This window comes from Antechinus flavipes, chromosome 3, assembly GCF_016432865.1.
Source record: "Antechinus flavipes isolate AdamAnt ecotype Samford, QLD, Australia chromosome 3, AdamAnt_v2, whole genome shotgun sequence".
Taxonomy (NCBI): Eukaryota; Metazoa; Chordata; class Mammalia; order Dasyuromorphia; family Dasyuridae; genus Antechinus; species Antechinus flavipes.
In genome coordinates, this window is record NC_067400.1 from 426,231,636 (window position 1) to 426,244,559 (window position 12,924).

At 32.0% G+C, this 12,924-nt stretch overlaps 1 protein-coding gene and 1 long non-coding RNA gene across 2 annotated transcripts in view; one reads left to right on the plus strand and one right to left on the minus strand.

Moving 5' to 3' along the window:
- LOC127554589 (sodium channel protein type 9 subunit alpha) overlaps positions 1-12,924 on the plus strand; it is a 193,673-nt gene that overhangs the window by 112,238 nt on the left and 68,511 nt on the right. Inside the window, exons 13-16 of the mRNA XM_051986236.1 lie at positions 2,533-2,665; positions 3,364-3,602; positions 7,876-8,049; positions 9,267-9,623. Of these exons, the coding sequence (XP_051842196.1) occupies positions 2,533-2,665; positions 3,364-3,602; positions 7,876-8,049; positions 9,267-9,623 (903 nt within the window). The remainder of the gene's footprint in view (positions 1-2,532; positions 2,666-3,363; positions 3,603-7,875; positions 8,050-9,266; positions 9,624-12,924) is intronic.
- Positions 1-12,924, minus strand: part of LOC127554591 (uncharacterized) — a 157,774-nt gene that overhangs the window by 8,774 nt on the left and 136,076 nt on the right. The gene's annotated exons all lie outside the window — the stretch shown is intronic.

Consider the following 12,924-nt stretch of genomic DNA (forward strand, 5'->3'; position numbering starts at 1 on the left):
GGCCAATTACTATTGCATCAACTGATTGCTCTGCTGATTGGGCCTTCTTGAAAATCTGCACAATCCCAGGATGTTGCAATATCTTTATTTTTAAAAACCATTAGCCCTCAGTCTTTCACTAAACCCTATAGTTCTTAAGTATACAATTCAGCATACTTGTAAAATAGAATGATATAAATTCAAAATAAAAACAAAGCACTTGTCAATTGTCTAAATCACAATTTAATGGTGAGAAAGGGAGGATAGAGAGTTGGACTTGTGATTTCCTTGGTACAGGGAACCTTCCAGTGTGGAAACTCCTTTTACTGATGCAGATCAACAATTTGTTAGTATAATGCTAGAGAGTTGCATGGGAACACTGAAAAATTAACTTACTTTTCTACAAGCACAGAAGTAGCGTATATCAAAGGTGAAACTCAAGCCTATGTCTTCTTGACTCAAGATTGACCTATGTCATATGCCATATTACCTCTTTTGATATTTATAATTTAGAATCAAACTACTTCATTATAACCAGAAAGTTTATTCTAAAAGCATGTGGAGAAAGATTATTGAATTTATCTTTCAGATCCTGGCTCTGTCTCTGTTTGACTGTGGGCAAATCACATAACTTGTCAAGCTCTCTTTCTACATCTGTTAAGTGGGGATGATCATGGTTATATGATCTCACAGAGTTGTTTTTTGTTTGGGTTTTTTTTTGTTTTTGTTTTTGTTTTTGTTTTTTTTGTGAGAAAAGCCCTTTACAAATTTTGTAATGCTGTTAAAAATGAACTGTTATTATTATAGAATAGCTAATGCTAATGTCATCAGAAAATAATCAACTTTCACCTGTCAAAAAGCATTTTAAATCACTTCCCATTTTCTTAATTTCTGTATTTTATGCTTGCTTCCCACCACTTATAACTAAGAATCTGATTGCATTAGAATCTCCCTCCATGAAGAAATTTCCTTCCTTAAAAACATTCCAGTACATGATGTAATAACATTATTCCTCCTAAAAGACATAAACATTTTCCTCTAGGGTTTTCTAATTGAGAAGAAGTTAAGAGTTAAAGAAACTGATAAAAAGCACTTCTGAGAGCTACTAAGTATATCAGCAATAACTTTGTTCAAGAAAGCAAAACTTTGGCTACTCTTTACTTGCATTTACTGCATGTTAGTAGATGGAAGTACATTCCCAGCAAAAGTAAACCCAGAGAAGCACAAATATATTTAATGATTTTATTTGCTACCACATGGTTTACCAAATTACAATATGCATATGTTCAAGTGGCTTATTATACATTTAAAAGAAAATGTAAATATGCTATGTTCAAAATAATATTGTGCTTTTCTTATGGTTGCACTTACATTTCATTAACAGTGTTAGTAAAATGGATCAACTAAGCATTGGTTCATTTGACATTAAAATAACACCATGGGATTATGAATATATTTTAGGTAGGGTTTTTCCTGCATGATTGCATGATATGGCTTATGGCGCCTCTTTTATCCCATTATTTTAAATGTCCAATGTCAGACTATTTTGGTTTGTTGTATTTTTTAAAAATTTTTGGCTAAGAGATTGGTCATAACCTCTAAAACAAAAAATCAGGCTTACTTATAATTATGTGAGATTGTCTTCAGTAATAAATGAATTACAACCATGTTTTCCTTGTAAATGCTAATTTTATGGAAAAGATACTATAAAATTATTGTAAAAGTATGGGAAACAAAGAGGAAGTTATTCTGTGGCCCCTATGAAAAATACAATGAATAAGAAAAGTCTAGCATGATTAGTTTGCTTAGCTCTGAAAATGCATGAGAAAACAAAACAACCTTTTGGCTTGAATTATGATTTTCACAGAAGAAAATCTGTATAATCCAGGGAGATGATTGGAAATCTTTATTACAACAAAATTCTGCAATTTTAAAAAGTTTAGTTGAAGAGTTATATAAATAGAGAGATCTCTAATACCTTTCTTTTCTATAACTCTGTAGCTGAGTTTGGAGAATTTAATCCTGAAGTTCCCCTGACTCCTCAGTTGCTTAGGGTTATTTAGCCCATAATAGATTTATTTGCCTCTCTATATGAGTGATGCATAAAACTATAGTGCATTGTGTAACTTTAGAAGTCTGATTTCTAGATTGCAAGGATGGATATTAAGATCCAAACTTAGCTATAGACTGCTCAAAAAACCACTCGAAGAAACATTATAAGTCACAATAGACTTTTTGAGAGGAGACCATTGATTCTGTTTATTCAATGAAAAAAAATTCTTAAAACTCACAGGAAATCCCCGAAGACTTCATTCTATCCTGTCCACTATCTCTGTGTAAAACAAACAATTGAACAAAAATAAACATATTCCTTTTAGCTATTTTTAATAGTTGGTAATCTTTCCAAACAGAATTATTTAGAATCACTGGAGACAGAAAGATGAGGATAATGAAGGGCAAATTAAACTAAAGCAGATTAGTAGAACCTATCATTTATTTTAAATTTAGTAAAAAGTTAGAGATGAGATGCTAATTCTTTAGATTATTTTGCAGGGCGGGACAACTAAAATAGACCCAAATAAAAGACGATCAAGTTCTTTCCTCATTTCTATGGATATGTTGGATGATCCTACTGTCAGACAAAGGGCACTGAGCATAGCCAGCATAATAACAAACACAATGGAAGGTATGTGTTATTATTTACATTCAAAATTATTAGGCATTTTTCTCTGTTTTTTAAATGAAACAAGACTAAATCTAATAGTCACATAAAGAATCAGTGAAGACCATAATAAAATGAAGAATTCCAGAAAAATGTATGTTTGAACTAAAGAAAATGAAATGTTTAGAGGGAATACCAAAATAGAATTCTCTCTTTTTATCTCTAAATTAAAAGAATAGGACTGAAATGTTTGGATCTGAACCACATAATTTTCCATGAGTTTTTGTAACCCTTTGATTATGTGATTTATTTGTGATTCTAACCTAATCCATATGTTGAATATAAAATGTTTTCTTCACTAAAGACTATATTGTGTGTGTGTGTGTGTGTGTATATATATATGTATGTATTTTCCACTTACAAATTCATAATTCTCATATTCATTACCATGTGGTGGTATTTTCCCAAGGTAGATGCAGCCATATTTTGTTTTCCATTTTTGGTTTGCCTTATTTACACATATGTATCCAATTAGGCAGACAGTATAATATATGGGCCTTTATGGCATAACACTATACTTTAATTGTCATGGCACTATTTAGTGTGCAGATTCTAAATCAGAACCTGACTTCAAATGTCTTTCAAAATATAGGAGCTGAATAATGAAGTGCAAAATAATAAAAACAAAATCTGATTTTATTTACCATATTCTTTCCCTCTAGAACTTGAAGAATCCAGACAAAAATGTCCACCTTGGTGGTATAAGTTTGCTAATACTTTTCTCATCTGGAATTGCTCACCACGTTGGTTGAAATTCAAAAAGTTTATCCATTTAATTGTAATGGATCCATTTGTTGATCTTGCCATTACTATTTGCATAGTTTTAAATACACTATTTATGGCGATGGAACATTATCCAATGACTGGAGGATTTAAAAATGTGCTTTATGTGGGAAACCTGGTAAGTCTTTCCCAATGTATGTATGTCACTTAACTACAGTTTTTTGCTTGATCATCACCCTTATTCTTTTACTTTTATAATTCAGATAAATCTGCTGTATAAGTAATATACTTTACTTAATGTATTATATCTATTGATCATAGTCTCATATGTTCCTATAATAATTTTTGCACTTGATTATTTGTAATTGTTTAAATTTGTTGTGTACCAGTATTGGACTGTATTTATATCCATCATCATTGTCAGACAGATTTGATGTTTGGTCCCTTGCTAAAAAAAAGTTGAACCAACCATTATGATGAGCATCTGAATATTGAAGGCAATACCTTCAAACTTTGGTCTTTTTAATGAAAAAATATTTTTAATATATTTCTGAACATTGTCTAATGAATGAATAGAATCATATCGTCTATTATGAAATGATATTTCTGTAGTACTCTGTTCCATTCAGACTAAATCTAGAGTTCAGTACTGTTCAGTACTGGAATACATCTTTGGAAGCACATACTTGAAGAACATTCTGAAATGGCTGCTGGATTATTATGAGGTTAATATGGAGCAAGGAAAAATTAAGATGAAACAAGAATACAAAGTTAGATTGTGGAAAGTCTAAAAAATCAGGCTAAATACCCTGAGTTTTATTCAACAGGGAATAAGATAAAAGTCCCTGGAGCGTTTGAATAAAGAAAAGACACTTAGCACTATGAATAAGGAAATTTCATCTGGTAGCTATGTGGGTACAATATCTGAAGGGAATAAAACCTAGAAGAACAAGCAAATAAAATAATCAAAAGAGAGAATATAGAAATAAGAGGGGATTGGGCAAGACTGTTGGACGTATTTCCATTTAAGGGATGGAAGAAGAAAAGGATGAAGTAAAAAAAGATGTAGGAATTCAACAGGAGCATTCAGAGAGGTAGATGGGGAATAACATAGAAAGATACTTTAAAAGCAAAAAGAAGGTACTATTCCAAAAAAGGTGTTTGATACAGACAAATACTCCTTATAGATCAAGAAGGATGAGGACTAGAAGGATAGTTGAATTTGACTCAAGAAATTATTGCTGTCTTCTGAAAGAGTAGTTGCAATTATGTTTTAAAGGTCAAAAGATATCTTGTGAGCTGTTGAAGAGTAAGTGGGTGGTCAGGAAGTGCACTGAACGTGAACTGAGATTATTTGTTTTGGTTTACTTTGTCTTAAGAATAAGAGAGATATGAATATGGTATTATACTATGCAGGAGGAGGAAGTTAAGAGAGAAAATCATGGAGATTCATAGGAGAAAGATGGTGAGAGATAAAATAAAATAAGAATAAAAGGAGAATACAATGGAAGCCAAAGGCAGAATATATTTTCTTAGTAATAAGAAGAGCACATTCTCCCCTGATGTAGGACGGGGAAATACGGGTAAAGATACAAAATTCTAAGATAGACAATACACAATCAGCCTCAATCTGTTCATGAATTTATAAGGCAATGTCATCTGCTATGATTATATGTGTAGAGTTGGGATTGAGATCTTGAGAGATAATATGATTTAGTACAGTCCCTAAGGAAGATAACTGTGAGTCAAAGGTTGAAGAAAGTCACTATAAAGTAGGAGTAAGGATTCATCTGAATTTATAAGGGATAATATCCACATGGTTATTATTTTCTCCAAGCATGTTCTGTGATCTGAATGTAAATAAGAAATAAGATCCTGGGAGATACTTGTTGAATATTAACAAGGTGGAATTGGTAGAAGTTCAAAGGGATAAGTGATCATAGATTAATTGAATAGGGTCGTGAATGGCTAGAGAAGCAAGTGAAGTGGAAATACAAAATAGACATATAGGGAAGAGCAGAGAGACAGATGGGCTAAGTGATGTTGAAGAGTAGATTCAGTGGAATGAGTAGAAAGGCAAGATTTTATAGTCAAAAAATGGAATTTCAGAGTTAAGGATCTTGAGATAATGGAATCCCAGCAGATAGTGAGTCTAAAATATACCTGTGTTTATGTGTGACTAAAATGGATGGAAATGAAGATTGTTAATGAGAAAATTTTAGGTAAAAGTCTCAGAAGGATTTTTGGTGAAGGAAAGATCAATGGGAACAAATAATCTAGGCATATGATATCATTATAATATACAACTCTTAGTATGGCAATCTCCTCTAACAACATTCACCAATAATATACTTCTCCTATACAGTCTTAGAGACTGGTTCAAAGACACTGGTAAGACAAGTAGATTGCTTATAGTCATAATAGCTGGTGCATTCTGAGGCAATATTTGAATCTAGATTGTCTTTACATCTTTACTCCAACCTTCTATCCACTATGCCCTATAATCTCTTAATTAAAATGATGATCAACATTAATAATAAAAATTGTTGAAGACTATTATATTGATATCACCAAAAGGAAAAAAAAAAGGTTGATAAATATGTTTAAGCCAGTAAAGAAAGATATTCTCCTAGAAGATAATAAAAGTTGGTATGTAACAATAAGAATGGATATAAGATAGTATCATTCGATTGTATAATTTTTAAATAAGAAAACCAGATTCTTATCTGATAACAGCAGAGGAAGAAAAGTATATACACCTCTCCTGGTCTCAAGGTTTGAGTGATGGAAGAAAGGTTTATTGTAGTATTATCTGTGTTATCTTCAGGGGAAAGCACTACATCAATTCATTCACTAAGTTGAGAATATTTAAGGGAAAATTAGAGACTAACATCAAATTTCTTTAATGTAGAGTAAACCTGGAAAGCTAGCTTGAGCCTTCTTCACATGGGATTGTTAAATTTTCAGTGTGAACATTTATATCATAGAAGCCAACAAATAGTTCTGAGGCTTGATTTTATTGCTTTGTTGATTGTTTAGACTCAAGAAATTAATGGAGAAAATATTAATAAAATAGATTAAATGTACAAGTGTATATATTTTCCCCAGAAAGTCACTTATTAAATATTTACCAGAATAATCTTTCATTATTGCTCTCCAAGTCTAGTTCTAAGAGTACTAGAGAATACCCCAGAAAGGATGAGGTTCATATACAAAAAGATATAGGAAGAGATTTGAGGGAATGAACCAACCTTTTGGTATTATAGGTAATGTTGAATAGGTAAAAATTGGCCAGCAGAAAAGATTAAACCATTAACAAGATCCAGAGTCCAAACTTGAAGGTTTGAGAGATGTAATAGTGACACCTACAGAGCTTGGTTCTCAGGATTCACAGGTTCTTGGTGAGGAATGGAAAGAAAGACTCCCATTAATATTCTCACAGATATTCCTCCTTCATGCACTAAGCACAAACATCTAATCCTGGGGAAAGGTACTTTCTAGTCCATCTAACCTCTGGGGCATCTGGGGCCCTAAAACTCAACAATATTATAACTGGGGTTTTAACATAAAGAGAAAAGTTTTTTTTTTCTGACATAAATTTACCAAACATCAGATTCATGAGAAAAGTGTCTTTCTAAATGTCTTTCTTAACTGCTATTTAAGTGATTTGCCAATAGTCACAGAATTCATGAGTCAGAATCAAGACTTGAGCTCTACATTTTTTTTCAAAATTTAAATCTGGTACTCTGTCCACTATTTTCCCTTTTTTATATTAAAATCCTGAATTAATGAAGTCTTCCAATGTGCTTATAAGAATTTGGTAGTCTTACTTTGGAAATTACTCTGTGACTTTATAGTCTTGAATTTATTCTCACTTCTAAAAATTAATTTATTAATGAGCTATTTGTCACAGAAATGTTCTTTGGAACCTGGAGATACTCTCATTGGTTAATAAATGATTTGTCCGTCTTGATCAGATCAAGGAAGTGATTAGTATACTAAAAAAAAAACACTGAATCTGAAATCAGAAGATCTAAATTCAAATCCTGTCTCTGGTGCTTATCATCTGTGTAATCTTAGACCTTTAAGTCCTTGGACCTCCATTTCCATCTCAATTAAATGGAAGTGTTAAAATGTTTGGCCTTTGAGGTATTGTCTAGCTCAAGAGTTATGATCCTTTTGTCATCTTCCAGAAAGACTGTGCTTGATTCACTCCAGCATTGTGTATGCTTTGTTAGACATTAGTTCATTAAAGATTTTGTTTTGTTTTGTTTTATTTTTCAAAGAATGATTTTAGCATTATGTAGGCAGTGAAGAGTGGTGTCAGTACTTTCATGGCCATTCTGTGTACACCAATTGTGTGGAATATGCTCAAGATAAATCCTGCTTTTTATTAATTTTAAAATGTATGGATACTGTTGTTCTATAATAACATATAGGTTTGCCTTTAGGTATTCACTGGGATTTTCACTGCAGAAATGGTTTTAAAGCTAATTGCTCTGGATCCATATGAGTATTTCCAAGTAGGCTGGAATATTTTTGATAGTGTCATTGTGACTCTTAGTCTAGTGGAGCTTCTTCTAAATGATGTGGAAGGATTGTCTGTTCTCCGTTCATTCAGATTGGTAAGTACAGACCAGATATGCCTTTGTATTTTATGTTTGATGAAAAAAAATAGAGTAGCATTTGCCCAGTCTTTGAATTTTTATTTTACATGATAAAAATGTTACTTTATAAGGATATGACTTTACAAGATATGGAAAAATTGAAAGAAACTCAGGAATAACATAATTGAAAGTGAAAATACAAATCTTAAAAGTTCTTGAGGAACCTGGAGCATTCAATTAGGTATTTGTGCCTAGCATAGAAATGAGTCATATAGCACTTTTTTTTAAATATGGGGAAAGGGGTAAGTTATACTGCCCAACAATTCATTAGTCACTAAGCATTTATTAAGTGCAATCTCTGTGTCAAACGCTGTATCCAGTAAGTGTTAGAAGTTAGGATTCTGTGAATGGACATTAAAAGTATTTATAGGTTGTTTTTATTATTTTAGCTATTAAGAACAATTGAAAATCTAATAAAGTTTGCTTATACATGAATTTATAAAAATAATTGTTGATCTTTGCCCCAAATTGAATGTTATATAAATATATCACCATATCAAAGACCTAAGATTCTATCAGTATAGAAATTCTAATACTGGTCATGTCACATGATCAAAGTTACATAGTCTTAAAGTTTTCTCAGACTTAGAGAAATTAAATGGCTTACCTAGCTTGATCATAGAGTTAATATCACAGACAGATTTGAACCTAGATCTCTTTGACTTAAAATCTCTCATTATGTCCTCTATGCCATATTGTGTCTATATTGAAAAAAAACTTTTTGCAAGGAAATATTGCAGTTGAACAGTGTTCATAATATTCCTTAATTAAAATCCCAAACTCCTAAATTCACTAAATTGCTATCTTGTAGAAAATAGTGTTAACATATAAATATTGAGAATCACTGAGAAATTACTTGTATGAAGTAAATTTTCATTGAGCAGTATTGATGATAAAAGCTAAAGTTAGCTTTGGTTTTATTTTTTTATTACATGTAAAAGCAATTTTAACATTAGTTTGTTGGGTTTTTTTTGTTTTTTTTTTTAATTTTCAGTTCTAAATTCCATTACACACTCTCTCCACTGCCCCAGTTGAGAAAACAAGTAATTTGATATAGGTTATACATTTGTCGACTTTGATTTTTGAATTTATATTGACTGTAATACTGAGAATTTTAAAAAGAAAAATCTTCATTTCAAATAATGTTAATGGTGTTTTATTGTTTTTTTTTTTAGCTACGAGTTTTCAAGTTGGCAAAATCTTGGCCAACATTGAATATGCTGATAAAAATTATTGGCAACTCAGTGGGGGCTCTAGGAAACCTGACCTTGGTGTTGGCCATCATTGTCTTTATTTTTGCTGTGGTCGGCATGCAGCTCTTTGGCAAGAGTTATAAAGAATGTGTCTGCAAGATCTCCAGTGATTGTGAACTTCCACGATGGCACATGAATGACTTTTTTCACTCCTTCCTAATTGTATTCCGAGTGCTGTGCGGAGAATGGATAGAGACCATGTGGGATTGTATGGAGGTTGCAGGTCAATCTATGTGCCTCATTGTTTACATGATGGTCATGGTGATTGGAAATCTAGTGGTACGTAATCAAAAGACTTTAAACATTCTTTCCTAAAACTTGCATAAAATTCCATGCTCTGCTGTTATACTTTTATGATGTTGAGTTTTTATTTTCAACAGTCTTTAAGCTAGGTTGACTATAGATGTATTATTTACTCTTACTTGTAATAATAGTAACAGCTCATATTAATATAATATTAGAATTTACTAAGCATTTTATTAAAATATTCTGTTATCTAGATAATGTAAGTGGTATTCTCTCCATGTTGCTAATGAATATGGCATTTTAAAAATTCAAGAAACATAGTTTCTGGATAATATAATCATTTTATTAATGAGATTATCATCTTTTTAAATAAAAAAGCAGTCAGTAGCACCCTCCAATGCCAAAGATCTCTCATGTCAGTGGGCTCATAATTTAGATACCCTTAGAAGAGCAAGTGTTCCTGATGGTAGTAATCAACTTTGATTGGTAATGATGAGAGAATTGATGTTATAATGGGATGTGGATTTTCTTACAATGAAGATCTTAAAATACCTGATTTAGATAACCCAAGTCTTGGTCAAAGAGACCTAATAATTTCCGTATCATCTATCTTACAAAAGGGAGAATCCATATTTTCCCATAATTGACTGAGTAAACACAGTGAGCAGGAATTCTCCTGTTAGTTTAAACTTACAATCTATTTTACTATTTTATTAGATCTTAGCCTGGCTGGGTTTTTCAGCAAAATTTCCCACACTTGTTGGTTTCTGGATGAGGAAATCGGAAAAGAGAAAAAGCCTTGGTCCTGATTGAATAATTAATTAATAATACAAAATAACAACAATCATTTCTCTCACAAAGAAGCTGGGACTCAGGTTAAGTGCATTTCTCAAAATCCCTACTGTATATTAGAGCTCAGTGGCATTCAATGCAAACAACAATTCCTTCAAGTTCTAGGAAGAACTTTAGTATTCTAAGGCAAAACTATCACTTTATCTAGTTGAAAATAGTGGCAGCATAGGAATAATGCCTGCAGTTTTTTTTTCCCCCCATTGGTGAAATTTTGTCATTGCTATTAGAAATTAAAGGCAAAAGATATTATTTAGGCTTATCAGTTGTTATTGTTTGGTTGTGTCCAACTCTTTATGATTCTATTTGGAATTTTCTTGGCAAAGATGATGGTTTGCTGTTTTCTTCTCCAGCTGATTTTACAGATGAAAAAACTGGGGCAAAGAAGGTAATGTGACTTGTCCAGAGTCATACAGCTACTAAGTGTCTTAGGTCAGATTTGACATCAGGAAGATGAGTCTTTCTGACTTCAGGTCCAGCACTTCATACACCAAGATTTAAACTTAGGTTTTCCTGACTTCTAGCCTAGTACTTTATTCACTGTATTGCCTAGCCACTCTCAGACTTATCAGTACTTCTGGGCAAAACTTAATGGTTAGATTGCATCATCTCTTTATGCAGACATTTATGCTTACATATTGCTTTTTTTAAAGACCCTTTCTCTCCCTTTAATTCTGCTTCCTGTTAGGAGGCATTTCAAGATAATTCATTTAAAGAACTAGAACTAGGTTCTCCTCTATCATGACTTTTTGTCCTTCTAGCATTATGGTGTTATGTGGAGTTAACCCATGGTCTCAACACGCCTTTAGCCCCCTCCTCAGATGATCAGGTTGCCATATTGAGCCACAAGAAATTTTAGTGTTGCTAGTACGTATTTTGATATGGCAGGACTTTTATGATCATTTTGAGGTTTGGCAAGGAGAAAACTTGCAGATAGACTTGATGTGTGTATATCTATTTTCAATTGATATGTAAAACATTTAAGATATTCAGGCTTTTTCATTTACAAATACTTTCCCAGCAATTATCATTAAGCTTGAGTGGGAATTATATTAATCATCCTCCTTAGAAATATTTGGTAAGTAATTTTGAAGACCAGACCTGTGTTCCACTTATTTTTACATGACTTGATCATATTTAAATGTTAGTAACAAATGCATTTTATGTGTGATCATTTTCTAAACAATATCTCTTCAAACATACAAGAAAAAAAGAAAGTCTTACACATTCTGTTTTACTTACAGGTCAGTTTTCTGTCAAATTATCTTTAGTACATGTGGACCAAATTATAAAATTTTCTTTGTGCAAAGCTTGGCAAAGAATCAGTCTTACAGTTCATGAAGTTATCTAATATAGCCCTCTACATTCAGACAGATAAAGTATTGTTATCTCCATTTTAGCATCTCAAGAAACTGAGTTTCAGTGATGTTTAATGATTTGACCATGGTCATAGAGACAGCAATAAGACAAAATTAAATTCTAGGTTTCCTTCCACATTCTACAGTTCTCCATTTTCCATATCAGTGATTTCCTTCATTAACTAAGTAAAACTGTTTTTCTTTAAATACTCCATTCATTGGCATTCAACTACTTTAAATTATAAAAATATAACTATTAGAATTTGTTTGATTTTTATTCTACATCCATCTTCTCTTCACATTATCTTTTCCTTGGGTCTCTCTCACATTGATATTATCTAATATGATACAGGGACTGCCATTGTAGTACAAGATCATTTAAGGGCAATGTGGGAAAAGCAGATGTTATTAGAATGAAACTTTTAATAACCTAGACATTTCAGTTATATTGATTATCCTGATCATTACTAGTCAAGAGCTAATCATAATATAATTTATGATTTTCATTTAGACATCAGGTACTAAACTTATTGAGGTATAATTCTTAAAATTAAATAATTGTTAAAAGATTAGAATCAAGATATTAACAAGGGAAGTATCCTGGGGAAAATATTACAGAGAAAGGGAAGCCTCTAGATTGAGTCTTTTCCCCTTGTCCAATTTCTTTTTTTTTTTTAAAGAAATGAATACTACATGTCACAAAACAGAAACAGTAGATCCTCTTTCTCATTACTCACTAACATTTCTCCTGAAAAATAAAACATACATATTAAAATAAATAATGCATTCTCATTGCTAAATGAGAGAAAAACAAACAATACACAGAAGAATCATTTTGTAAGATTTTCCTTGCTCTCATCTACTTTTTCAAAATCTTTTAAAATAGGCTTTTGGCAACAGGCCTCTTGCTTCATGCATTATATAGAAACATTCTTAGTAGGAACATTGTAAGAGTTTTCTTTTAAGGTTGTGAATAATTCCATCTCTTTTTGGACAGATGAGATAGCAGAACAAGAGACTGGGATAAGATCCACTATGGGCAGTGAAAACTTATGTTCCTCCCATATGTAAACAAGGGAAGAGAGGTTTTTTTATTTTATTTTTTTTGGGGGGGGGCAGACCTGACT